This window comes from Bombus flavifrons, chromosome 8 (genome assembly GCF_040668555.2).
Source record: "Bombus flavifrons isolate JBK064 chromosome 8, iyBomFlav1_principal, whole genome shotgun sequence".
Classification (NCBI taxonomy): domain Eukaryota; kingdom Metazoa; phylum Arthropoda; class Insecta; order Hymenoptera; family Apidae; genus Bombus; species Bombus flavifrons.
In genome coordinates, this window is record NC_138449.1 from 15,645,186 (window position 1) to 15,671,905 (window position 26,720).

The window sequence follows — 26,720 nt, forward strand, 5'->3', positions numbered from 1 at the left end:
CGGATTACCCTTTCATTGTACTTATTTTTAGTCACATTTAGATCACGAAGAAATGCAATAACCTTTGATTGTATAACTGTTTGATCCGTAAAACACAGATCGTTTCATTGTCCAGTATGTACTTTAACAAAAAGAAACAATTTGGCAGACAAATAAGGAGTGTCAATGATGACTCATAAAAAATATAAATTTATATTATTTTTATTTTTTTATAATATACCGTAAAAATATTACGAATGACAAACGCCCTGTATGCGTGACAGTTGTTGAATATCTTTTTGATTGCAGGCCAAATAGGTAGCATTTGGCTTGGCGCCATTAGCAATTTGATTAATTAAGGCCACATAATGTACGAACACTGACAGTGACTTACAAGATCTTGCACGATGTACACTAACTATGTCCAGTTTGTTTATAATTTTTTATCGACATAAATATTTTCTTCTAACGGACGTGTCTTTAAATGATTCATTATGATTCCCAAATGCCAAGAAAACAAAATATCACAATATTCCGTAATACTTTTTTTTAACTGTTTCAAGTTATCGAAAAGTAGAAAAATAACGAGGAAGATAGAAATTTATAGATTTATTAAGTTTCTATACGCATATGTTTGCAGTTCATAAATAAAGATGGCGTTAAAAGTACTACGTTACCAACTGTAGGTTTCGATTGAAGAAGATACACTTGTCAAACATTTTTGTATAAATATATGTATGTACATAAATAATAGTTTGCAATTTGCTATATGAATATTATTAGATATATATGTATATAACAATTTAAGGTACATGAGACACAACTTGTAGATGGATTGAAATTTTTTAATAATGCGTACTTCTACGAGCAATTGCGCGTTTTACCGGATGGAAATCTCATTTTTCATTTAATCTAGTCTTTGCATATGACTGCACAATAGCAATATGTTATCAGTCATGTTCATTCTTTCCGCTCTTTGCTTTCGTATTTATTAAACTTATCAGTAATAACAGTTGACAGCCAATTGTTATCTAGCAGTAAAGAAAAGTATGTTTATACGTTAATCGATTATCGAAATGACGATCGTGAAAGTGGGGTTTCGCAATAGATCGCAATATTTACTTCGCTATACTGCGAAATAGATAATCTGAAGAGCATTATACGTTTAATTTTATCTGCGAAAGATGCCACGTCGTATAATTACGTACGTCCATAGTATTTAAAAATCGAATATCCTTTTTATCTTGGCAACGATGCGATCGAAATATATACACATCTATTGACAAATAATACGGGGAAGTAATGCGATAAAAGCACTAAATATGTATCTTGATGCAATGAAATTAGTTGTCACATGGAGGCCATTTTGCGCAAAATTGGAATGTTAAATTAAATCTATGTACTCTAAAATTTCAATGAAGTACTTTACATATTTAAAATGCAAAAAATTCTAAAGCTTTTATCTCTCCTATAGTTGTACATAATTGTTTCAGTACTAAAAGTCATATTTCAATTTACCTCGCATTTAATTTACATGTAATATTTGTAATCTATACTATACATGTACATACGATATATACATGCATACATATCTAAAGATTTATAAGGAAGTACAGCAGCGCCTCTACGAACTTCGATAGTGATGAAAATGTATTTTCCTTTTCCTTTTTCGCCTATTCTTTTCAAAACATTTCCTTGGAATAAGCAATTAATTGTCTCGTCATTGAATCGTGTTGAGTTCATTTTCATTGATTTAAATTCATCTTGATTGTTTTTCCATTTCCTTTTTTTCTTTTCCTCTTCTATCCTTTGTTTATCTTTTTAATCCGCGGCAGACATGTTTTTCGTCTCTGTTTCGTACGTAGAGCAATCTGGTGGAGTGTTTTAGTAGCTATAAAAAGGACTGCTTTCCTTGTAACACTCATTGGCCGTTGCATCGTTGTGGTGAATGGGTGATATAACACATTGTTTCTTGTTTAGCAAAATAATCTGAGAGTACAAAAAAGGACAGAGTAACAACATTGCAATTGTATTCGTTGCTCGGTGAATGTCACACTCGTTGTGTTCTCACACTACCAGTTCGAGACGTATATAACCAAAAATATAGAGTCGCAACTTCTCGCGAATACATATGTTCCAAGCATATACTGTGTGCTGTTGTGTAATCGTGTTTATCAGCTGTGGCGGCAAAGGTGACCACTTCACTCCGTCAGTGATTCAAATTTCCACAGCGTATTGAGTACCCTGATTAAAGACGTAACAAGGTAAGAAGACCAAGAGACAAGATTGCATTTTGCTGCTGATATTCTAAGGCGAACGTCAATCTGCATTATACCCTGATTTCGCTGGCATGAAAGACTATCGTGACAAATGCGAATCGGATAAGAAGTTACATATTGAAGAAAGAGAAAAGGAGTAGAAGAAGAAGGCGTACAGAGGAATACATCGTCGGACAGAGTCATTTTGATATCTATCATTGGAGGACCGATCTTGCAGCTCTTATCCCCGCATCGCGGCGGTATGAAATAACAAGAGGCTTGATTTGATCGACAAAATCGACGACGTTAGTAGAGGCGGCGACTGTCTGATTTGTAGCGTCCGTACTCAGTCCTCAGTGTAGGCTAGTCGGGCGCACAGTTGTCGTTGTCTCGACAATTTCCAAACGCTTGTAAAATTCTTGGAAAATCTTTTCCTTAACAACTGACGTTTCATTACTCGAGATATTCTTCAAACATTTGTGTTATTTCTGCACATTTAACCAGTGAGGAAATACAAGTATTTTCTTAAAGGTATTCGGCAGAGGTTATCTTTAGATAAACAAACCTCGAAAGTAGAAATTTCTTGTGATTTTTGCTTAGTACATTTTCAACGAACTTTGATAAAGATCATAACATCAAGAAGGAAACCATAGAATCAAGAAGATTGAGAAAAGATAAGTGTTTTTTGACAAGTTCGGTGTTTTATACACGACGCACAAATATGGCGACAGACATGTGCATGCAACAGAACTGTACCTATTCTATCGGATTTTTGTATGAAATGATCACAGAAGAGATGTGGACTCCATGGAAGGCGATGGTGGAATATTTCGATTACACACCATGGCTATTTTCTTTGCTTGGAAGTACCCTGATTGGACTGACTGGTATTTTCCCCCTATTTATCATCCCCATCGAAGAAGGTGCCAACCTAAGGACCGGAGGTAATATTTTTCTTCAATGGCATGTAATTGATCCCCTTTTTCCTTTGTTATCATGTTATTTTCTTTCATGATGTATTCCTGCTGCAAGGCATTCTGACTATCGCTAAAGGAGGTTATGTATACAATGTACTTCCATTTTACCGCGCACGCGGGAAATAGCTTCGCAATAGGTTTAATACAGGTGATCTGTACCAACGAAGTAATTTGTTATTTTATAGCACGATGTTTATGATTAATACAATGCTTTTACTGCTTTTATTTTAAACTTTACGTAGAGATTTCTTTTTACATATATAAATGACATGCGCGTATGAATTTACATTAAACAAATGAAGTTCTTCAATGAAAATGTTCAACACTAATTAATGTGTTCTTCAAGCGTGTTCTTCAAGTGTGGTCTTTGAATCACGTTTTATTTGCTGAAAGATTAGATCATTAATAAGAACTAATGAAATTCTAAGAAGTTATCTAATCAATCTTTCCCGTACTAACTTACAATAAAATATTATAAATTAAGGTGATAAGGGTCTATATAAGTAATTTACCGCGTGGACGTAGGATGATATTTTTCTTTAAGATTCAATGATCATTTGCAGAAGTAGCAAATCGTTTTGTAGAATATTCGTTGCAAATAACCATCAAAACCCGTTAGAAAAATATTACCTAATATCAGTTAGTCGTGTACCGTTTAAAATATATTTATCTTTACTTTTTAGTGATCGCTGCTGTTAGAATGTTTTCCACCAAACTTTAGTGTAATATGTCATGTAACCCCGATAATGTCAGTATACTACGCAGCTATTTGACAAGAATACGAGATTGTTGTATTCGAGGTAAGATAAACGCAAATATATACGTATTTACACGAAAGCGATTTCGTTACGTTTTTTTAGACCCTAAGTTATGGATTGCAGGTATATCGTTAATAGTATGAATACCGAAACAATAATAAATTTCACCGATTTAAAATTCTTACTTCTCTAGTACGGATGTTTATGAAATTATAAATAATTGTATGATCTTTGTTTCCAGTGTATTCTTTAAATAGTCCGCGAACAGAGAATAGCGTATACATTTGCAAGAGATTACGTCAGATTGACAGTTATATTTCTTACTCTTCAACCGTGTTAATGCTCGTCAGCATGGTCAGTATCCTGTTTACCGTAATGTATGAAAATAGGATCATTTACCATTGATTTTACTAGAAACGTGCGCTCGATCGAATCGAATCGAAAAGAATTATTCGAAAGACAAGAAAAACACGCTTGTTACACGCTTTCTTCCTATTCTATCCATTTAATCGTATAGTTCTTCTAGGAATAAAAAGATAACGGTGTTTCAACAGGAAGATCACGCAAATTGTTGGAAATTAACGTCGTTGTATATCTCCTAGCGATTGTTTATAATGTCTTCATGCTCTTCGTTCTTACTTAGAAAAAAATTTTCTAATTTTGTGTATACAAGATTGTCATGTTCCTCGAAAACTACGATACCACGGTAGACGAGGTAAAAATAATGACGCGTTACTTCCTAGAGTAGAAAGAATTCTTCCCGGTGCCCGAAAAGAAACGCATTCGGCCACGTGGAAAGAATCTGCTGCGCAATACTGCGCATATTGTTTACTCAGCCTTCCGATGCATCGTGCCAAAGGCTTCTCTTGAAACATAATCTTTGTCTCTCTCAGTGGAGTGCTACAAACTGCGCCAGAATACTTGTCCTTCTTCGAATCGCACGAAGTTGATACCGTGTCAGTGTCGGAAGATAATTTGTATATTTGAATCACTTTCTTTTGTTTCTACATAAAACGTTTTACATTTTGCATTCGTAATAGATTCCTTTGAATATTAAAAATATTACAAAGATAGGATTATGACCAACCTGATGATGGATTTAAGGTTCACCATGGAATACCCAATTTGGATCGTGTACCCAAAGAAAGCGCCTGCCATAACCGGTCAGGAAAAAGAAAATGACGAAATTTCGCTTTGACTCGATGTCAGTGGCCGAGGATTAATTCCGATCTGTGAAACGAGAGATATATTTTCTAGTGTTATTACGTGTCGGAGAGAGTAGCAGTCGCTGTTTCGTCTCGTTACGTAGCGATACCAGGTGAAATTGAGAAAATGCAGACAGGGTAGTCCATTGTGTGTACGAAACACGTTAACAGAATCCGTAGTCCGTGTTAATGCGCGATGACTCTTGTTTCACGCCAATGTGAACAGACAAGGTCATGGAACTTGCGTGGAGATGGCATGCATTGTAGTAATGAAATTTGTAAACTAGGAAACAAAGCGGGCAATGCAAATGTGATCTCGTATATATTCAACAAATTACGTTCATTTTGGGAGACGAATATCGAAAAAAAGTAAACCTCTTTATTTAACCTTTCAAACTTCAAATTTTCTTATTCGGGTGGGTTTTTTTTCCTTTTTGCCTATTCTTTTAATTGATTTTTATATTATGATAAAATAATAAAATAGTTGAAAATATGTAATAAACGAGGAATTACTAATTTGAAAATTTCACTTTGAACAGATAGAGTAGGGAAGGTGAAACCGGTCTTCGAGCTTCCAAAAATCGACTAGGGGACGTAGAGGTAAAAGGTCGAATCGAAGCAATGACGGCAGAAGTGCTCGGATCGCGCCAATATGTAAAGTTCACGTGTGTGAATGGCTTGCCGTGGCACACACTGTACGCCGAAGGTCGTGGAACCTGTTGGACACAGTGGAGAATACGAATGAAATTTCCAATTCCTCCGTGGGTGGAATGCACGTTGTATATATGTGTAACGTCGTTTTAACCGGTAGAAAGAATTCAAGGACACGAGGTAGTTGAGGCAGATGGTCTCCAGGCAATTTCGACGCCACTTCGCAGGTTATTACGTGAAAATTAGTATTACTTTAACGTTAACTGCATACGAAATAGATTTCTTTAATTTGTCGATTTATGCAGGTTTATTTCTTGTTTGCATAAAGAATACGTTAGCGCTACGAGCAAGTTTGAAATCTTTTGTTGGGTCAGTCCCAACTTTTCTTCTACGATGGTGACACGTCAACCCGTATCTCCTATTCATTTAACTGGAAACTTGCTACCTGAGATTGCAGGGGTCCCTTGGGTTACAAGGGGCATCCCAGAGTCTCTTATCGAAGAAAGACCGGATCAGCTGTTGCAACTGACTTTCACTGGCCATCTTCCATTATACTTGGGTACAAAAAGCAGAAACTGTAAAAATTAATGGCCGCTGTACCTTTTTCGTTGCAAAACTAGTTGACAATAATTTCAAGGTAGTTTTCACTTTTACGCTTTCATTGTTCGCGGTTTTACGATATGTCTCGCAGGAAATCCACTGCTCGCAGGGTCTTCGCAGTGTTCTAGAATTTGCTTGCAAAGCACGATCAATAGCCGTAGGTCCATTTAAACGGTAAATTACAACTAGCGAAACTGAATTTAAATTGTTTCCTGTAACGCGACTGTGACTCTCCGAGCCGTACAGTTTCTCGCAGCGAAGCGAATTGTTATTCTCGTTTATGACTCGAACAAGACCTTTCTTGTTCCTTTTCTCCCATATCTCATCGCGAGGCACGTGAATCACACGCCTGTTTGTTCTTGGTCAGTTTAAACGTCGCTTTTGGTCATCGACATTTAAGAGCTTGTCCTCTTTCTTGTTGTTTCATTCGTAGCGACGCGCAGGGTTGAGAAAAGCCATTTACATTGCGAAACTGCAAATCGATGATGCAAGGTTGTGCAAGCCGATTTTCTGCCATTCAACGATCGGACTGCGTTCTCGTTTACGTGTATCCTCTCGAACCTTCCATCTTTCATTATGAACGGCATTCCTATCGCGGATTCCGTTACCGATACGATCGTTCCTTTATACTTCTATCGACTATTATCTTTCTGATGCTACAGTCTTATCAATTACATCTAAATACTAGTAATTTCAAAATATGAATTTAGATCGTTGTCTGTGAAACAGATTCTTCGAGTTAGTAACATATATTTAGACGTATTAAAAGTTTGGATGAAAGAGGCCGTCCGAAGCCTTGGGGAATTAACGCGTTTAAGTCTACATCGTCATTACTCCATTTAGAACGGAACGATTGTTACGGACAAATCTGGAAATGATCGCGTGGATGGCGCGCGAAACGAAACAGCTTCCCTCGTTTTAACCGAGAGAACGACTGTTCTCGAACGAATCTATTATCGAGCGTGTCTCGCTGCTCTGCTCCACGATTTGCGTTCACAGATGCGTTCTCCATTTCTCTTTCGCTCAACCCGATCACGATTAGATTGTGACAGGCGGTTCGTTCGCGGACGAACAACTTCAGCTGCATCGAATCGCGCGTTTAATTTCTTTGAATGCTTCTACACGCCATCCGATCGATTTTTCTATTTTAGAATCACGCGACACACGTACAGCGTTTCCTCGTAAATATAATATATTATACGCTATATAATTTCGCGTGTAGGATCACATTTGACATTTGACGTTTCTTGGCAAAATTCACGCGAAGAACGTGGCCAAATTTTTCTTTCCTTGCGCAAAACATTTCCTTACGTACGGTTTCTTCGTTTCATCGTTGGATTCAGTGTGCTCGATATCTTGTTAGTCAATTAATTATTCCATTGCGGACAATTAGGAAATTGCGTTTTAAACGATTCGTTAGATAATTAGTATCGTGCTCTGTCAGTGCTCTACATAGCGACGATGCTCTAATATCGTTCACAACCGCATATAGCTTGTTATCAGACGTTTTTTCCTATGCATCGGTGTGTTTATCAGGATCGTTTTTGGTAACAATGCGTCATCGTGTCTATTTTGCTTAATACTGGACCGAATTAAACAACGCTATTCCACGCGTATTTAATTTTGCGACCTGCAACGGACGATTCTCGTAGACTTGTGTCCGAGCTAAATACGAATCTGCAAATTGTATTTTCTAAGGAAAGCGTTCTCTCTACTGTTTCTGGGAACAATCAATTTTGGGAATTGCCAACGAGATGAGATAATTCTGCGGTCTCTGCCGAATAAAATGATACGCAGTTATTGCGTTATAAGCATTTAAACGCGTTTAAATAACGATCGAAGTGAAAAAAACGCCTAACACGCAACATTGTTTTACTTACATTTTTCAATTTATTTAAAAAACTAAAGGAGAAGATCAAACCCTAACACGCGATAGAGTAGATATTTTTGGTAAGAAAAGCATCGGCAGAAACTAGAATATCACCGTTGAACCGTGTTATCGACGGTCTTCTTACGACGCGATGTTTTTATCAATTATCCTGCGATATTTATGCACGCTAGGTACTGTTGCTCCATGCAATTATATAATGGCTGCTCGTAATGGCAAGAATGCGGAGAACGAGAAAGAAGTATTTCGCGCGTTCAGGCAACAAGGTACCTAATTGTTTGAAATTGCAATAGCAAAGTTTGTCACATGTTCACAGAATACAGTGATTACTTTTCAAAGTGTAATTAACCCCTGATCGTGTGTTTCAGATAACTTGGTCGATATATAGCGTTTTGAAAACCAGCGAAAGACCTGTCGCTGATCTTGCGTAACTATCGGCAGATATAATTCATCCGATACGGAGCAATGAAAAATAAAAGGAAACAATGAACGTCAACGTTCTATTGATCGATTCCCGATACGGTATCGAATTATCTAGTTGATAACTTTGTAGCGACATTGTAGTTATTCCATCGCGTGCCATCGTGTTTACTCTTCACTCATAACGTTTGTTCTAAATTACATCACTTATCCCTTTGATTGTATTTCTATGGAGAAGTTCTATGGGTACAGTTTTTGCAATCGAAACATTGCAATTTCGACCACGCTGCTGCTATTTTATATTCACGTTTTCCCTCGAAGAACATAACGACGACTAAATTCGTGAAACTACAATCGATATTCTAATCTATGCAAATTCTCCATATGCCTGGTAAATACATGGAATTCCTACTAGCAATTTGTAACATTGTATCGGTATTTCATCGTGAAAAAGGCGCGACGTGATTCTCAAACGATTCTAGGAATTTCTTGTAAACTCAGAGAGCTAGAACCGATGAATACTCATTATCGCGCGATGCAATTCGGAATTCGAAAGATAATACACGCATCATTGTCATCGTTCGGCAGTTTATCGAGAGATTGGCTTTGCTAGATTTGAGTAATGAAATCGCAGCCAAACAACGTGTGTAGAAATTGGTAGAGGTTGTACGCGTATGTAAATTCCGGGGAATTCCGTTCGCTCTTAAAGTTTACGATTTATCTCTCTTTCTCTTTCTTTCTCTCTGATTTCGCTATCATTGCGTGTTTCAAAATCAAAATATCGCGACTGGGGAAGAGTAACGTCGTATATATTACTTGGCATTACGTGGATCGTAATCTATTTGAGCGACGCTTAATTCTTGATTTCTTCGTGTACACGATGATTCGCAAGTTCCTTTAATTCGAAACGAATCGTAATCTAGATTATGTTCGCGAAATGATAAAATGATAGAAAGTGGTTTTCTACCTCTGGTAGCGTTTGATGCTACCAGCGAAAAATGGAGGTCAGCCGTTAAATAATTTACACGTGGTGGTTGAGCGATTATTTAAAAATATGCGAGTTGCGTAACATGCGAAAACAAGCTCGCGTTACTCGGCATCGTTCGTTTAATTGGTCATTATTATAAAGGAAAGAGGGAAATGGTTTTGTCGTTGGAGCGATCATTGTCGTTTTCGGGCAGCGCTTCGTCCTCAATTTTATTACTAACGACTTATTGTTCCCATGGTCGATTGCGAAACCGTGTTATGGCAAGCCTTTTACGATTATGGTGGCTATCGAAGATGCTTAACGACGCTAATGATGTAACTTTTTTCTTGGTTGATCGATGGGCGTTTAGCTCTAGCGAGCGCGACACACGTGTAATATTGTACGTAAATGCTCATTCGCTTTAAATACAACTGAGAGACGTATAATCTATCGAACCGATGTATTGATTACGAGGACAGTGCAAGGTTCGCGTTGCCAACGAGAGAATTACTCGAAAACTAAACTTACCATCGAAAAGAAGGTCTAGACACGCGAGTTATATTTGTAAAATCGTATATCGGAAAAATGATGATACTGCTTCGATTAACCCTTGATCGGTAGAGTTTTCAAGATACGCCTATTTGCTTGTTTGCTTATCGCTACGGCAAATGTTCTTGATCTCTGTGGACACGTTTTACGATTTTGTACACTCGAACATGTTAGACGTGTAAATTGACAGTTCGTAGCAGTACACATCTACGTAACAAGGAGAATTTTCCGTAACAGGTCACTGTATCCAGCAGGCCACTTAAACGAAATAAGCGTTTATCGAGTAAACAAATTAGCGCTACAGTAGTACCACTTAACGAATGCTATTCGTGATAAAGGCTAATTGATCAAAAATATGTATATCGATTGTTGTGAAAGCAGACTTGTTAATTGTCGCATATCACCGTTATCGTTGTTGCATATTTTTCCTGCCACTTCATTACAGAAATAAGAATGCAGATATTTTGGAGTGAAATTATTAAAATAATTTGAATCTGAATATTCGAAGAACTCAGGCTGTTTATCGAGGCCAGTCTACTCCACTTTTTCTACATATTTTTTCTACAAGAAATGGAGCAAGGTCTATCGAATAATTATCTCGTATCCAATGAAACGATGAAATTATTCCCACTCAATTTTTAATAAAAATTACGACTTCTTGAACGCCTATTATTACGATTAAGTAAAACGGTTAGACTCCCGCTTATTTTTTTTTTAGGGAACAAAGATAATAACACGCTTTACGTAACCTACGATGAAATGAGATGTACAGTCAGATCACGAATTGCAGTTGAAAAAGAGCTGAAGTATAATTGAATTCAGATATTATTTTAATATTAATTTAATATTATTATTTTCAAAGTATAATTGGCTATGTGGCAAAATGAAATATCGTCTGATTAAATTTCAACTGTTGTATCTTTCCCTAATCGAAAATTCAGATAACTCGATATTCTATATATATTTTTGTATCGAGATCGCTCATTCTAAATTATCATCGATTACCGAAGAGAAAGGAGATAAGGGCCAGATCGTATTTTAACGAAAGTATCCATGCCCATAAAGAAACTCAGTCAATGGTAAAATTGTTAACATCGCGCGATTTAGCTTTAAATTTATCAGCTTCGTACGGAAAAGGCCGTCCATTCATCCGTGCACAGACGCGTATGTGCGTAGGAGGAGAGTCGGAACAATTTTCTAGAACACCTTCGATCTGTTAAGTACAACCTCCTGCACTTTTTCATCCAATGACGTGTAATTGTTTTCCTTATCCTATACCATGTTCTATCTATAATTTTATCAATTTTTCCGCAGAACTTGTACGATAATAATTATAACGATAAATTATATCGATCGATATAAAAATAATTCGTAAATGTTGCTTCGTTTTCTAGAACTTTCTTTAAGAACGCCGACCCTCTTTATGTTACAGATAGTGCTAATACATTGAAAATATTGCTGAGCTTCGCAGTCGGTGGCCTTCTGGGCGACGTCTTCCTGCATCTGCTACCGGAAACATGGGCGAGCAGCTCCTTGAACAAAGGTACGAAAATACTACAGGAAGGAAATGAAAAGAATCAGTGGCGCCAGCTGCACTCTTGGCAGATAATAAAAAACTATCGTCAACTGGTGGCTCGTTCTTGCTTTGGCGAATCATACGAGATAACGAACGAACCAATCACGAAGCTCGCACGAACATATTTGGAACAATATTCTCCTCTATTCTTTTTCATACTTCTTCGAGTTCTGAGAATCTTGAAAGTTGTCACAATTGAATACGAAGTGTTCTCTCTAAAACTTTCTCGAATTTTTTATTCGATCGAACGTGTCTTCGATCTTTCAAACATGTTCAATTATACAGCAAATTCGAAGTGCTACGAAATCTATACCATAACACGCGAAACATATCGCTAATGTACAAAGAATGACGACGTTTCTAGGGTGATCTAATTCGGTTCTTTATACGTCACTGACGAGACATTACCTACTACACAATGTGTACTACAGAGTTATGTAATGAGAAAGTTACGAGGGGTAACAGCCTTGAACGATTCTATTCGGGAAGACCCACGAGTTTATCGTGTGGTGGCTAGCGTTAGATAAAAGAAAGAAGTTTAAAAAAAAAATATAGGAGAATAGTGTCAAAGATTAAGTCGAGGTCGTTAAAGAATCAATCGATCGACGCAATATCCATGCATCGAGCGTGAAACTCGACTGATCTCACTATGTCGTTTAATCGTAAAGTATATATATATATATATATATATGCAATTCGCATGTACAAACACACGGACTTGACAGTTGGTTTTATCGATCTTTCCTCTGCAAAAATTTGCAGTATCATCGTATAATATGAAAGAAGCATCAAAGATTTCGAAATGATTCCTGCTAAAAATAGACGAATCTCTTCTTTTGCCTGGCCATTTTTGTGACGGTGTATTTTTGGTTTTACAATACGACTCGTATTGAATAAGCAGCAATACAAATTTCAATCGAAGATCATATATTTAAATTACGGACCACTTTGGCCTCAGGCTGCAATTCATCATATTAGATCTATGCTAAGCATGACTCGAGGCGATCCTTCACCTCCGTTGACTGCTTTATGAGCGATTCAAACGGCATTCTCAAACCCTATTGTATTTCAGTTGCGGATTTCAATTGCCAGCTGTCCTCTCCTAAATGAAACTGGCTCGTTTCTAGTCCACCTACAATTTCTCAGTTACCTTGGCCATCTTTTTCTCTTACAGATGACTGTGTCGTCCTCTCTGAGATCTATAATCGCTTTACATGTATCTGTGCAAGTTACATCGTTTTGTTTCAGCAGCGGATAACAAACATCCGTCGATGACGTGCGGTCTGTGGGTGCTAGGAGGCTTCTTGGTATTCGTCATAGTGGAGAAACTGTTTACTTTCGAGCAAGAAGCTGAAATCGAGGATACGTCGATAAATAACACAGAACTGTGCGAAAAAACTAGCACTGAAGCTGAAAAGGAGATGGAAAATAACAACTGTATTAATTTGATCGGAAGCAATACGAAGAACGGTTTTTCAAAGCGACTTCCCAATGAATTTTCGAAAGCCATTAACGAGGTGATACGTCGATTCTAAAATAGCGTATGATTGAAATACATCGTTCTTGAACACGATACTAATACAAGTATTTCAAATTATTCTTACAGTTGCGGCCCTTTTTAGAAAAGAAAAGCGGATACTCCGAACTGCCAAATGACTTCAAAGATAAGCATAAGAACGGCTTCGTTAGCAACGGCATTAAGCCAGTATTAATGTGCAACGAGTTGTCGAATACCCTAAAAGGTTTGCCGTTGAACGAGGCAAAAGATTGTTTAAAGAAATTTGCAAAGAACGCTAATGGTTTTTCAACCGAGTTGTCGAAAGGTTATTTAAAAAAAGACAAAGCGGGCAAAGCTTCCAGCGACGAACAGATTGTTGCGAAGCAAAAGTCCAAGCATATAACTGGCTATCTTAATCTGATAGCCAATATCATAGATAACTTTACTCATGGATTGGCTGTAGGCGGCTCTTTCCTCGTATCCTTCCGTTTAGGTGCTCTCACCACGTTTGCTATTCTCATACACGAGATTCCGCACGAGGTCGGAGATTTCGCAATTTTATTACGCAGTGGATTCAACAGATGGGATGCTGCGCGGGCGCAGCTTCTCACAGCTAGTGGTGGCATTTTTGGAGCCTTGTCCGCGATAATTTTCTCTGGCGGTGAAGTAGGTAAGTATCGCTTCTTTAAAATTGTAAGGAAAACGGCTTAAGAATTTCTTCGTCCAATGAATGTACATTTTTAAGACATTTGTGACAATTGTATTTCTTCAGGAGCGAAAACAGGTTGGATATTGCCCTTCACCGCGGGTGGCTTCCTTCATATCAGCATGGTCACCATTTTGCCCGAACTGCTTAAGGAAACTACTAGTCCTAAAGAATCTTTGAAACAAATAGTCGCCTTGCTCTTTGGTATTACCATTATGGCATTTTTAACGATTCTTTTCGATTAATAGAGTTACTTCATTTAGCAATAGCATTAGGTACTGCTTGTCGATATATATCGACACGTGTCGAGTGTAAGTTTTTCTTATATTAACGTTCCTTGATACGTGTCGGGACAAGTAATTCGAATTTGCCATAAGAAATTCTACCGCGTAATACTTGTTGCTCAATGATGGTGCATCCATGCCGGGAGACAGAGGAAACGAAGAACGATGGTTAACGACTGACCAAATTCACGTAGAAATTACTTTTGTACTGATTTTAGTTTCATATAAAACTTCATAGTCATTTGTATATTTGAAATACGTTCGCGTTTAGATAATTCGATAAATAAAAATAACGTCGATCTCCTTCTGCGGTAATTAATGTTCTTCTAATAGCGAGAGACAAAGAAAACAGGGATATCTGTACAACTTACTTTTATATTTTTCGATCGTTTATCGGGGATCGTATTATCGGCAATTCGATATTATCCATCTATATTGTTGCATTAAGGGATACTCTGTTACAAACCTGGCATAGTTTATATATAAATATACGTATGTTCCTCCATAAACAATCGAAAACTTGTTGCATGAAACGTCATTCCGTTTCTATGATATCGACTTATTTCGCACTTAAACTTCGTTATCTAGGCGTTACACTGTGAAACCAGTATTGACGTGTGACTTTCACGTTGTAAAACATCATCGTGTACATAATATCTATGCTTCCTCGTTTACTGTTAAAAAAAATTGAAACTCAAAAAAAGATTGTAAATTACGCAAAAAGAAAAATAGTATATTTTGTGGGTACATCTATCGGTTTGTTCGATCATTCCGACAAATGTATAATTTAAGTTCCTAATGTATCGAACTCTTAACTACCTTATTGTGAAAGGAGGAAATAACATATTTCTGATGATGAACAATATGCGAAAGATATTATGTAAAATCTGTAAAATTCGTATGTAGATATAGAGTCATTGTATTTAATAAAATTTGAAAGATTATGTAAACTCAAGTATTTTAGAGAAGTTTACGAATTAGATGAGTTATTGAACGGAGATTCCATCTATTCTCCGTAGTCTCGTGTATTATGTAAAGGTGCTGGTTTTATAAACCGAACAAAACGCAATCCTTGTACTTAAAGGATTATTCTTTTACAACAAAAACCTTGATACATGAGCATCGTTTTTAAGCACATGTAAATAGAAATTCGGAATTACGAAGTTAGTTTAATCAGCGATTTGGCAAGTATATTTTCTATAAACTATGACTTCACGAACAAACTGTTCGTATGTAATCACTATTATTTGTAAATAAAGTATTTTATTCTATGATATATATCTTTGAACAGTTTTTTTCTATGAAACAACACAAATGTGAACAGTAAAAAATAATTTATTAAATAATTTTCTTAAAACATAAAAATACACGACACTTTCATTTACATTTACTGGATGGGTAACACAGATTTCTTACATATTATATGTACAGAATAATTTTCTAATTTTCATATATACACACACGCTTTTCTTATGATACATTGTACATCCATCTGTTAAAACTGGTAATAATTTGACAACAATGTTTGTAAAATATCCACGGCCAATATTCAAAATATTCATGCCAACGATTTTCTTCATCACACACGAAAACTTTGTACAATTATATCTACACGACACGAAATAAATACTGAAGCTCAGTCATTACGAACGTTTAATTTTATCTTCCCTTTCTCTCTATAACTCATCGTGGGTAGTTTCGAGTGTTTGAAGCATGCCTATTAGTATATTTAAGTCATGATGCAAATCCAGTATGTGCTGTATAATGGGAAGAAATTCGTCTTTATGTTTTCTCCACTTGTCAATACAGATGGGAGCAGCAGTGATCATACTATCAGAAATAGTTTTAAGAAATTCATAATTAGTTCTCAACAAATCGCTAAGATCAATTTTAAAGCTTGTTATCATTAAATTGCTTAAGCGATCGCAATATGAATATTTTAATAATTTTCTCTCAATATCAGCAGCAGAATATGCTTTTACTCTTAGTTCTTGTTGTGCAACATCGGTAATATATTCTATATGCTGTCTCTCTACAATTAAATCATTGATTAATTTCATAACTTTCATTTGTACTTGTAATTGGCCATCGACTAAAATTTGACCAAATATTTCTACTCCTCCATGATCGACCCACACTTTTTGTGCTATTGGAAACTGCCTTATCAGAGCACCCAAAGCAAAGAGACATCTTGACTTCAAGTCTGATTTACTACTTGTAGACAATATATGTAAAAGTTTTTGAACAAGATCATTTTCCAGTGCTTTTAATTGTACTTTAGGATTAGATTGGACAGCTGCACCCAGAAGTCTTAAAGCTTCGATCTTTATTTCGTTGTTTGTTCCATTGAGACACGGAGATATAATTTTATTCATACTGTAATTGAGAAATCATGAAAAAATGGCTCTGATGTTGATATTTCATTATAAAAAAAATTATTTTTATACATACCCTTCCATATCAGCAAAAACTTTGGCATTATCAATGTGATGAAGCAAGTATTCTAAATTGTACAAAATATCTAAAATTCTTTCTGTTTCTGCAGTCGTTAAAATTCCCATAGTGACTTTATTTTTATAAGCTTGAAACTTTTTAATGTAGCTACTTAACAAGTCCGAATCGCTAACAGTAATATTTATTTCAAATGCTTTAAATTCTTTCTTCAAAGCTTCGTAGTCTCTAAATTTTTGCCTTATTTTTTTTGAGTGTTCAATCTAGAAACATTTATAAATGATTTAAACAAATTCCTTATACGTTATACAGAGACTATAGTTAAAAGTAGTTACATCTATTTCTGGAAAATCTTCACCCTCTTGTTTCATTTTTTTCAATCTATCTTTCAATTCTTCGATCGAGTAATTAAACAAATCAGACTTTTCTGCTGGTACATGATCTTTTTCTTCAAGGATTGTGTTCTCAGGATGCAATATTACAGAATTTGTATTCGTACTACTCAAATTTTTGTTCGAATCCTCTTCTTTTACATTGTTATCGTCCATTAATTTAGCTTCTGTTACTCCACTTTCAAAATTGTGTCGAACATGTAATCCTGCAGGTATAGATGTACCTAATGAATTAAATGAATTAAAAGGAGAATTAATATAACAAGAACATAAATTAATATCTTTTTTATGAATGAATAATTAAATTATTAAATTAAAAAATGAAGTAAATGACCAATCTATTTGCACCTTTAAATAAAATTCTCTATACGTCACTGTTACGTACAAGTTGTAAAATATCGTATTTGAATAAACTGCAGATATTTGAGACGATAATAAATAAGAAGTTTACATAAAAACTTTTCGTAAACTTAACGGTACTGCGCGTAAGAAAATGGCCTGAATACTACAGACATATTGTCTCGAAGAAACCGCGATGTCAAATTTGACTGACGTGGTCTTAGGAAGAGAACAATCAGTTGCGTAAAAAAGTAGTCCCAGAATGTACGTAGAACGAAATTAAATAAATGTTCGCTTACCTTTTTTCACAGTTTGCCATTCTCGAGTTGGTACAAATGTCGTTTCATTTTTCTCAAGGTCTCCGAGAACTACCGGTAACAAAAGTAAACAAGTTAGAATAATCGTACTGGATTGCATTCTCATCTTTTCCTGTGGTTAACCGAGGGCTACGACTTTTCTCAAGATGCGGCGATGACTTTTCATAAAATTATTAAAATTCTCTTAATGATATTTTGTTAACTATATTACAGAAAATTTTCAATTTTCCTGCGAGTCTCTTTCATCGCGCTTTTGTTCAATTTAAGTATTATTCACGTGTTGCGTCCGATATTTATTCAGTTAGTGTGTCAATGTTAGTATCATGTCTTGCCACCAGGGCTTACGTAGACCAATAGTCGTTCAGTACGACGTTGCCAAATTTTTCATTCAAATTGTATTACTGTATATTAGCCGTTTTTAAATAATTACTTGAGATTGGTATATACAACAGACAAAATATTTTGGTACTTTACAAAAATATACATTCGTAAATATGTAATACTAAATTTCTTTATTATTTTCTTAGGGAAAAAGGATTGAAAGTAATCACATAATATATTCCACTATTTTGAAGGAGAAATAATATTTTAGTGAAAATTCAATAATTAAATCTTCCATGTTTACATCAAATAGGGATTAACATATATCAGCATGTACCTATATATACAACCTTCTGTTTAGGAATAATTTATACATTTAATTTTTTGTTATCTTGCGTGAGATTCTTACATTTATCGGCCAAGAATAATGATAAAAAGAGTAAACTTGGACAGTTATATTTTTCATTCGACTCATTTCTTTCATAACCGGCAGAATATTCGTGGAGGGGGGTGGGGGGTAAATAATACCCGTCGAAAAGTCTTCAGTGTTGTTCGTGATATTAGATGGCAACGCTGTTGATGATAGTTGAAAGTACATCGACCAATCAAAGAGAAGAACGTATTCTAGGCGCGCAAGGCTGAGTACGTGAAACTCATTTGCTACGCGTTCGTCTAGCACGTGCGACCACTGTTCTTCGCGCAGCGAACGTTGTGCGCGCGGCGTCTTTGGCTTCTCTACTCTCGTTCGGCACGCACACTCCAACGGGTTGCTTCTATACTTCCACTAGCGAGAATCCTTTAATATCAAGTCGATCGTCATGGCAGAAGAGTATCTTTATGGTAAATATTAGAAGCTGTGTTATCGGGAACGTTGTGGCTCCTTTATTTTGTGGAGCACGCTATTACTTTCGTCGTCATTGGCCATTCGACGCGAGCGGTATTATGGTCGAGACGCCGGCTGGTTTTCGGCCATTGTGACGAGGAGACCCCATTGTCCCCTAAAGAGCTAACGAACTTGATTTTTTTTATCAAACTATGATACAACGGCAAGCATTTACGATATTCCGTGTGCGTACTCTTGTGATTTCTGTGTTCAGGAATTACCCTCGAAGGACAGAATTCTAGCGAGGTATGGGATCCAGAGCATAAAAACGACGACGCAGACGGAACAAACCAACATTTCGGTGCCGATCAGAAGCTGATCATAAAAATGGTAAGTAAAAAATATCGATAGAAATTCACTGGAAATTTGCGTTATATTTTTTCTTTTTTTTTTTTTTATTGCTGCTTGATACATTATATATGTTTCGTTTGCTTTTCGTTATGTTCGGTTAAGAGTAACGGATTTTCATTAACGCGCGATTTCATCGAGAATGGCCCTTTTATTCGATTTGCGATGTATATCTCTGATTTATTTCCATACAAAGTTGCTATATTTTTACGAACTCGCCAATATTTCGTATATGTATCTATTAACCGTGCAAAAATATATGACCAATATTTGGCGTCACTAGCAATCACGATTTTTCGAGCGCTTTCATCACTTCTTGTTAGGTTTGCGCGCGAATTTTTAATCGTAATACGAAATTAAAATGCTGCTCTTTATTATAGCCTCCATTCTTTGTTTTCACGCGCTAGAACCCTCTTTTTGTTTCCGAATTTTCGAGAAATGAAAGCAATGAAGATTTGTGATCTTGATGTTTGTTCCGTGAATGTATATTATTTACATATATTTTAATGTAAAAATATTCGCTTATTATAGATAAACAATCCAACGTTTATAAACGTATGTAAATTAAGAATGTTTGCCAAGCTTCTTTTTTTTATAGAAGTGTTCGTAACTGTTTGTAGCAGTCATATTTTACAATTGATTAGGATAAAGATTTTATTTCTACATAAATGGGATTCCTTTCATAAATTTGTGTAATAATTATACACAATTGTGGTTCTTGTTGTCATTGCCTTACATAAAACACTGTTATTTCTATATATATATATATGTATATGTATATATATATTTTTTATGTATTTTATAGGCTCTTCTAGGCCCAGAGGCTAAACCTGGTGAACTTAATGTATTACAAGTTGAAGCAATGGGCTTAAAAGGACCCATCAAAACACCGATTGCTCTACTGGAGATGGGGAAAACTGCACAGATTATTCTGGATCTGAGTTTTCCTGACCCTCCAGTCACATTTACTTTGGTTAAAGGAAGTGGTCCTGTTCACATAGTAGGACATAATCTACTTGGTAAGAACGAATATTGTCTATTGCCATATCGAATTTAGGATACTTTTTATAGCAAAAATTTAACATCTTATTTGTATAATTAAATTTCTAATAAAATGCATGTTAAGATATTGATACCCTTTTTTCGAGTAATCAATTGTATTAAATTTAAACATTACATAGAGAAGGGCGATAATTGCAACTGGACGCCTTTTAACAGTTGTGATAATAACAATATAGCAAATTTAGATGGAAACTCGCATTGCAAAAGTATTTGAACAATATCTTCAGACGTTAAATTTACGGAAATACATATTTCGGAGCTCTTCTATCTAGTTATGATAATTGTTTTACAATAATTTGTCAAGGACATTTTGTTTGTTTTCTTAGAAAATGCATATGAAATTAAAGATGTTGAAATAAACCATACAATATTAATTCGGATTTTTCAGGTACACACATGGAGGAGTTTGATGATATGGATGATGAAATGGAGGAAGAGAACATCGATGATGATGATGATGATAAGGTATAGAAATCATAATGATTAATCTAGAGTAATGATATAGATAATATGTACATATTAAAAGTTATTGAAAAAATTACAATTAAAGAAAAGATTGTATTAATAACTGACATTCTAATTAGGCTTGTATAAGATCTTTTTGAGAATTGATATATGGAAAATGCGGAATATTTTCGACTGAAACAATTATATATAAATAGATCAACTTGATATTAGCAGTCTTTGTTATGCTTTTATTATGTATATTACCAGAAGTGATAGTATTTCATTTTCTATATACTAGGAATACAAATTTCAGGCACCGCAAAAGAAAAGAAAGCATTCTGCAGAGGGTAAAAAAAATGGCACGAAGCGTGCCAAGATGGATGAAGCTGTAGACAAATAGAGTCTTAATATTAAAATGCTGCTATTCAATCATCCCCGAAAAACAAGTTTTACCAAGAGTATTTTAAAATCCCATTATATGACTTAAAGTTTCCCTGGGGGGAGGGCGGGAGGGCACTGAAGATTGAGGAATAAATGAAAGTCGTGGATATAACTTTCTGCGTTTGTATTTTCATTCCATGTGTCTTTTCTTTTTTTCCATAATAAATCATCCCATTTTGAAATAGTTGCTTTTATTCCTTACTTATCATGTTTCCTCCTTTTTCCATTTTTCGTGTTCAGATTATAGTTTTAGTATTATAGGAACAGGAAATGCATTAGAATGTCAGTAAACAATACAATCTCTTATAAAACAAAATTTTGCATCTAGGTTTCCATTTTAATGTAACACTAGTACTTGAAACTTTGCAAAATATTTGCATAGTTATATTCTATTTGTTACTTTAACATGTTAGGAGCCAGAAGATGAGGAAGACGATGAAGATGAACCCAAGAAGAAGAATGCCAAATTAACAACTGCAGCCAAATACAAAAATCAAGCTAATAAGAACAAGAAAAAATAAGCACGAGCCTTATTACTATGGAAACAACAAACTTTTAAGTTAGGCTAAGCGTAAGTCCATCAATATCATCCGCATTTGTGCGAATCTAGTATCGTTTCACCAGATTATCAGACGACAACGTTGCCTTCCACGTTTCTACAACACAACTGGACCAATGAAAACTATTATAAAATATTACGCTATGTATGAAGAATAATGTCGCATTTCTTTGATGTATAAAACTTTTAATTATGTCATATGTCTGTTATGAACAGAAAGTGGGGTTTATTTTAACAATATTTTTCCCAAAATGCCTTAGAGGAATGACCCGTATTAAACAAACTCTATGGGATATTAAGAATGTGAATCAAAAATTATTTTTTTGACAAAATTTTATGGAGTTGAAAGTTCAAAGGGCATTCTTCTGAGAGCCAATTGTATGTGTTAACTTGCTTTGTTTTGTTATGGGGCTGCTAAAGAAAAGAAAGAAAAGACCAAATTGTGATGAAAATTACTTAAAAAAAAAAAAAAAAAAAAAAAAAAAAAAAATAAGTGTAAGGCGATGTAAAAACAAATGTGAATTTTTAAAAGCAAATGTGGAAAAAAATAAACATATTTGGCCCAGTTGTTGTTAATAAAATTAGTGGAAAGCACGGACGGACCCACAGTGAGGTGTATTCGTATTGTTTCCTTTTTGTCTTCTCCGATGCCGTGTTCACACATCGATACTTCCAGCGATGCGAAGATTCACTATTCTAACGTAGTAATGTAAACGTGATTCGCAGAAAAAAGAAAAAAAAAAGATGAATTACTATGCTCCTTAAGGGAAAACAGAAACAAATTTCGAAGATAACGTTCCAGTGTAATTTATTATTTTCGTGTGTACAAGATGGGGAAAGGGTAATAGTCACAGAACCCTTATGCTAGAATGTTATTAATGATTGTAAAGAGGATAAAAAAATGAGATCAGGATTTTAAAAAAGAAACATAGTTACGAGTCATCTCGATATTCATTCCATTTGATGAAAGATAACAGAAGAGGGGATTACACAGGTGTACTACACAATGTGATGCTCTTACATCAGTGTCATATGCGATAAAAGCATATGTAATGCGTGCATAGGACACGCCCATACGATTGATAAGTAGTCTGTACACCTATTTTGTACATATACGATACAATAAAAAATTTCACAACTTTTAATCAGTATTGCACGATGTAATCTTTATTTAGACGCCTTTCCTAATTGTACAAGAAAAATAATGTATTCGTAGTTTGCGGAGTTTTATGACATCCAAGCGTTTGTCATTTGTTAATACAATCAAAGATATATAATAATTATTTAGTGAAAATGATTTTTCGCCATTATGTGAAGAACAAAAATTGCCTGTTTATAAAATTCTCGATGAAATAAATACAAGCATCATGTTAATGATTTTTAATTTATAAAAGGTACATCAGCTTATCTTATTAGGAGAGTCCTGTGACTGTCTACAAACGAACAGAACCTGAAAATTTTATAGATTACTATATAACTAAATTTTTTGACATACTAAGGTAAGTGAAACATCATCAATGAAATTAACAATACGAAACATTTTGATGTGATGTATTTGAAGGTGAAGAAAATTTCACCGCTGTTCGCTAGCACGTAATATTCGCTATTATGATATGCAGAATATTAGTTGTAAAAACGGCTTGAACAGGGGTACAGACGCGAAGATTTTTCACTCAAGTAGACAATGTCAAGTAGCCAGCGAGAAATTAACAAGTTTATATCAACAAGTACGTTGAATACGAGTCATTTCATATTGATATTTAATCAGTGGTCCTAATATATGTATATTTGAAAGGTGGCAGACCTGAAGGAAACAGTTATATCATTAGAAAACATAATACAATTAAAGGATGTTCAGCTGCAAAATATGCAACGAGATAATGGTCGACTATCGGCTGAATTGAAGAAACAACAAAGATACGCGAGGAACCTGAAACGTAAGACCATGGAAACTTGATTCGAGTTCATCGCGATTCTTAAATGTATCGACTTAATTTCAGAGCAGTTGGACGATGAAAGATTCCTCTATCAGAGAGAAAAGGATTTCTTTGAGAGTGAAATGCAACGACAAAAAGTACGATGTGGTGCCTCGAAATTATCTCAACGAAGAAAGGAATTAGAAGTAGTACGAGAATGTCTGGAAGATGAGAATAAATCGCTGCGAGAAGAATTAAACGAAAAAGTGGAGACAACGTACAATTTGTGTATAAAGTTTTTGCGAATGAAATATGCTAAGGATTCGTTGAGGGAGAAATTTGATCAATTATTGAAGGAGCATCTAGGAGTAATGTCGGATATGATGGAGAAATTAGACGAAGCAAGAGAAGAACTCAATATAATCGTCTCCGAAAAATTTCAAGACCCTTTACCTTTGAGCAAAGCAAAATTTTTGCAGGCGAGTTTCATAAAAATGCATTTGATCCTAACCATTTCTCAATTGTATAATATTTTATTTTTTATTTTCTTTTTTTAATGCAAAAAGAAATCATTGTTTATCGCGTGAACTCTCAGGTGGTGCAACGAAACGCTCGACTAGTTCACGAAAATGCGACACTCAGAGTGCAAATACAGCAATTGACGTTAAACATTGAGAGATTAAATAACTGTATGCAAAAGACGAAGTCAGTGAACGTTGACGCAAGAATTATTGCCAAACTAGCAACGCAAAATAAAAAAAGACGTAGCAAAGAATTTGCAAAATGGCTACCGTTTCAGTAAGATCATATGTTTCGTAATAGATGTCAGTATAATTATCTGCTTTTTTAAAATACATTTTTCTATCTTTTTTTAATGTTTTCCTTCTTGCATCCTATTCTTCTTTACCCCGAAAATTGATCGGACGTATTTATTTTTTCCTAGTTTATATGAAAACGAAGTCGACAAAACTTTGTCTCTTACTAAGTCGTCGAATACCGAAAATCCCGTTGATTACTCCGAAGATGCGAAATTAGTGTCGAAATTTCGATCGGACAATATAAAAAAGTACGCGGCTGCTGCGGTACAAGAAATTCAAACCGAAGAAACACGGAAATTGCGAACGGAACGTGCACGCAGCGCACCAGAAATTCGACTAGCGAAAGCACAACCAAGCTCGTCGGCGAATATTTGGGCATAGCTTTTGGTCGAACGAATGTACGGCATGCCGTAACGAATACTTAGGACTACGAATCTAGGATGTTGTTGTAAAAATGTAAATGTTATAATTATCATTTTTATATTTATTTTCTTTTTTTGTTGAAAACATATCGACTGTAGAATATAAAATGTGATGTATCAACTGTAGATTAAGTGGCGTGAAAGTAAACTGTTTAAACGTTGTCCCACCAGAGGGCGAGTTCGGTATGAAACCATCAGTTTTATTTGTTCGGTACCGCGTTAAAGTCGTTGTGGCTTAGTCGACTGTGTAATTTTATGATAAAAATAATTTCAACAACCTTGGAAGACGAAAATGCAGCAGCGGAAAGACGACACGAAACTTCCGGTTCGAGAAAAACTGCCGCATCGAAATAAAGTTGTAAATCTTCCTTTTCTGGTAAGTAAAATAACTTGTGTAATCTGTACATACTCGGAACGGATAAATTGAACGAAATCAACGATGAACATCGATCGATGCAAATGCGAGGTAGTAATTACTTGGCACGGTAAATCGTTTACGGATAATTCTATAGCCAATACGGGCAATGAAAGCCAAGCTTAAGAATCATGAAATTAGCTGATCTCGTAAATTCGCAGTACGATATTCGAATTCTTGATCGCAATAACCTTCAAGATACAGTATGCGGCGCCACCTGAGTATTAAAAATTTACGACGCGGAATATCGCGCAACGTTTTATTTCGAAACGACGATACATAATCCGAATCGTTAAAGAGAGGCGATTTCTAGGGATAAAAATTCTTCTTACTGGGATAAATAAAATATACCGATATAGAATAAATAAAAAGGGATAAGGGGAATAAGATTCGATATTATTTAAAGGAATTAAAACACGATAGCTACTGTCACGATATTCGCGGCACTCGTCGATAACGAGAAAAGTAAAGTCGTGACGAGAAATCGGCAGGGTCTCGATACTTATAAACGTCGTTACGACAGAAAGCCAGTGATTACGTTAGAACGACGAGAATTGCCGGTGTGTATACGAGGGTGTGGGTAAGAAGGCAGAGGAGAGGACCGCGTAGCTTTGTCTCGTTTCATCTTGTCGGTTCTCGTGCGGCGAGGAGCCGGTTCGAGGCGAAGCCGGGTTTTAACGATCGGTCATTAAGTCGCGAAGAAAATTGAGACGTCCACCTCTCGGTGAGCTCATACCCAATTGAGTAGCGGCCTTAATACCCCTTATGTATTATCCGGTAGGCGAAGCACCTTGTTAAACGGATCCGCCATTTCTTCTTCTCACTTCGTGTTTTTCCACGGTGATCGTGGCTCGATCGAAAACCCGACACTGCCGTAACAGTTCTTCGCTCCCGTTTCTTTCCTTTTCCTCGATAGTTTGTCCGCGGCCATTTGAATTTCCGTTTTCGCCTTTTATTTCCAATTGCCAACTCGCGAATTATCAATCCGTCCCTTATCGTCAGATACATAGATCTCAGTGTGAATTTCAATTTCAACGAACGCGTCAGACCTTGAAACATCGATTCGTCGACAAACTCTTTCCTCTGGCTTCTCGTACGATAGAAAATAGAAACGCAGAGACTCGTACGTGTCTTTTTTCCTTATAAATACGTAATAATAACGACGATAGATCAACGAGGGATTCGGTAACGCGCGTTTAATCGTCACGTGACACCTCTTTTCCCGGTGTGTCAGATCTTTGAGTAATGGCCTCTTGGAGAATGCGAACGTCGA

General features: G+C 35.7%; 4 protein-coding genes across 8 annotated transcripts; 3 read left to right on the top strand and 1 right to left on the bottom strand.

Moving 5' to 3' along the window:
* The first annotated feature begins 1,879 nt into the window (after nucleotides 1-1,879).
* Nucleotides 1,880-15,594, top strand: Zip99C (Zinc transporter Zip99C). Of its 4 annotated transcripts, none has more exons than XM_069118085.1 (5): nucleotides 1,880-3,181; nucleotides 11,685-11,795; nucleotides 13,077-13,345; nucleotides 13,435-13,996; nucleotides 14,099-15,594. In XM_069118085.1, the coding sequence occupies exons 1-5, from the start codon at nucleotides 2,959-2,961 to the stop codon at nucleotides 14,275-14,277; spliced, it is 1,344 nt and encodes a 447-aa protein (XP_068974186.1). In that variant the 5' UTR covers nucleotides 1,880-2,958; the 3' UTR covers nucleotides 14,278-15,594. The 4 variants fall into 4 exon arrangements, with proteins under 4 accessions (XP_068974186.1, XP_068974187.1, XP_068974188.1 ...); XM_069118086.1 differs by having other exon boundaries at nucleotides 1,881-3,181; nucleotides 13,080-13,345; XM_069118087.1 differs by lacking the exon at nucleotides 1,880-3,181 and adding an exon at nucleotides 5,721-6,055.
* A 39-nt stretch (nucleotides 15,595-15,633) lies between these two features.
* Nucleotides 15,634-18,138, bottom strand: Sil1 (Sil1 nucleotide exchange factor). Its single transcript, XM_069118084.1, has 4 exons — nucleotides 17,798-18,138; nucleotides 17,103-17,383; nucleotides 16,768-17,030; nucleotides 15,634-16,692 (listed from the first exon to the last, which is right to left on the bottom strand). Exons 1-4 carry the CDS (start codon nucleotides 17,919-17,921, stop codon nucleotides 15,993-15,995), a joined length of 1,368 nt encoding a protein of 455 aa, XP_068974185.1. The 5' UTR covers nucleotides 17,922-18,138; the 3' UTR covers nucleotides 15,634-15,992.
* A 645-nt stretch (nucleotides 18,139-18,783) lies between these two features.
* Nucleotides 18,784-23,027, top strand: LOC138182353 (nucleoplasmin-like protein). 2 transcript variants are annotated; one of them, XM_069118094.1, is made up of 5 exons: nucleotides 18,784-18,976; nucleotides 19,234-19,349; nucleotides 20,173-20,386; nucleotides 20,818-20,894; nucleotides 21,190-21,494. In XM_069118094.1, exons 1-5 carry the CDS (start codon nucleotides 18,955-18,957, stop codon nucleotides 21,274-21,276), a joined length of 516 nt encoding a protein of 171 aa, XP_068974195.1. In that variant the 5' UTR covers nucleotides 18,784-18,954; the 3' UTR covers nucleotides 21,277-21,494. The 2 variants fall into 2 exon arrangements, with proteins under 2 accessions (XP_068974195.1, XP_068974194.1); XM_069118093.1 differs by lacking the exon at nucleotides 21,190-21,494 and adding an exon at nucleotides 21,731-23,027 and having other exon boundaries at nucleotides 18,788-18,976.
* A 446-nt stretch (nucleotides 23,028-23,473) lies between these two features.
* On the top strand, nucleotides 23,474-25,215 carry LOC138182351 (uncharacterized). The gene is made up of 5 exons (XM_069118090.1): nucleotides 23,474-23,603; nucleotides 23,672-23,813; nucleotides 23,877-24,271; nucleotides 24,388-24,590; nucleotides 24,736-25,215. The coding sequence occupies exons 1-5, from the start codon at nucleotides 23,490-23,492 to the stop codon at nucleotides 24,989-24,991; spliced, it is 1,110 nt and encodes a 369-aa protein (XP_068974191.1). The 5' UTR covers nucleotides 23,474-23,489; the 3' UTR covers nucleotides 24,992-25,215.
* The last annotated feature ends 1,505 nt before the right edge of the window (nucleotides 25,216-26,720 follow it).

Bases quoted from the DNA above. Each gene is read 5' to 3' on its own strand.
- Zip99C (XM_069118085.1), top strand. From the start codon at position 2,959: ATGGCGACAGACATGTGCATGCAACAGAACTGTACCTATTCTATCGGA. The intron at 3,182-11,684 runs GTAATATTTTTC...TTTATGTTACAG, and splicing joins TGCCAACCTAAGGACCGGAG to ATAGTGCTAATACATTGAAA. The intron at 13,997-14,098 runs GTAAGTATCGCT...GTATTTCTTCAG, and splicing joins TTTCTCTGGCGGTGAAGTAG to GAGCGAAAACAGGTTGGATA.
- Sil1 (XM_069118084.1), bottom strand. From the start codon at position 17,921: ATGAGAATGCAATCCAGTACGATTATTCTAACTTGTTTACTTTTGTTA. The intron at 17,384-17,797 runs GTAAGCGAACAT...TTAATTCATTAG, and splicing joins ATGGCAAACTGTGAAAAAAG to GTACATCTATACCTGCAGGA. The intron at 17,031-17,102 runs GTAACTACTTTT...AAATGTTTCTAG, and splicing joins AAGATTTTCCAGAAATAGAT to ATTGAACACTCAAAAAAAAT.
- LOC138182353 (XM_069118093.1), top strand. From the start codon at position 18,955: ATGGCAGAAGAGTATCTTTATG. The intron at 18,977-19,233 runs GTAAATATTAGA...TTCTGTGTTCAG, and splicing joins GGCAGAAGAGTATCTTTATG to GAATTACCCTCGAAGGACAG. The intron at 19,350-20,172 runs GTAAGTAAAAAA...TGTATTTTATAG, and splicing joins AGAAGCTGATCATAAAAATG to GCTCTTCTAGGCCCAGAGGC.
- LOC138182351 (XM_069118090.1), top strand. From the start codon at position 23,490: ATGCAGAATATTAGTTGTAAAAACGGCTTGAACAGGGGTACAGACGCG. The intron at 23,604-23,671 runs GTACGTTGAATA...TATATTTGAAAG, and splicing joins TAACAAGTTTATATCAACAA to GTGGCAGACCTGAAGGAAAC. The intron at 23,814-23,876 runs GTAAGACCATGG...ACTTAATTTCAG, and splicing joins ATACGCGAGGAACCTGAAAC to AGCAGTTGGACGATGAAAGA.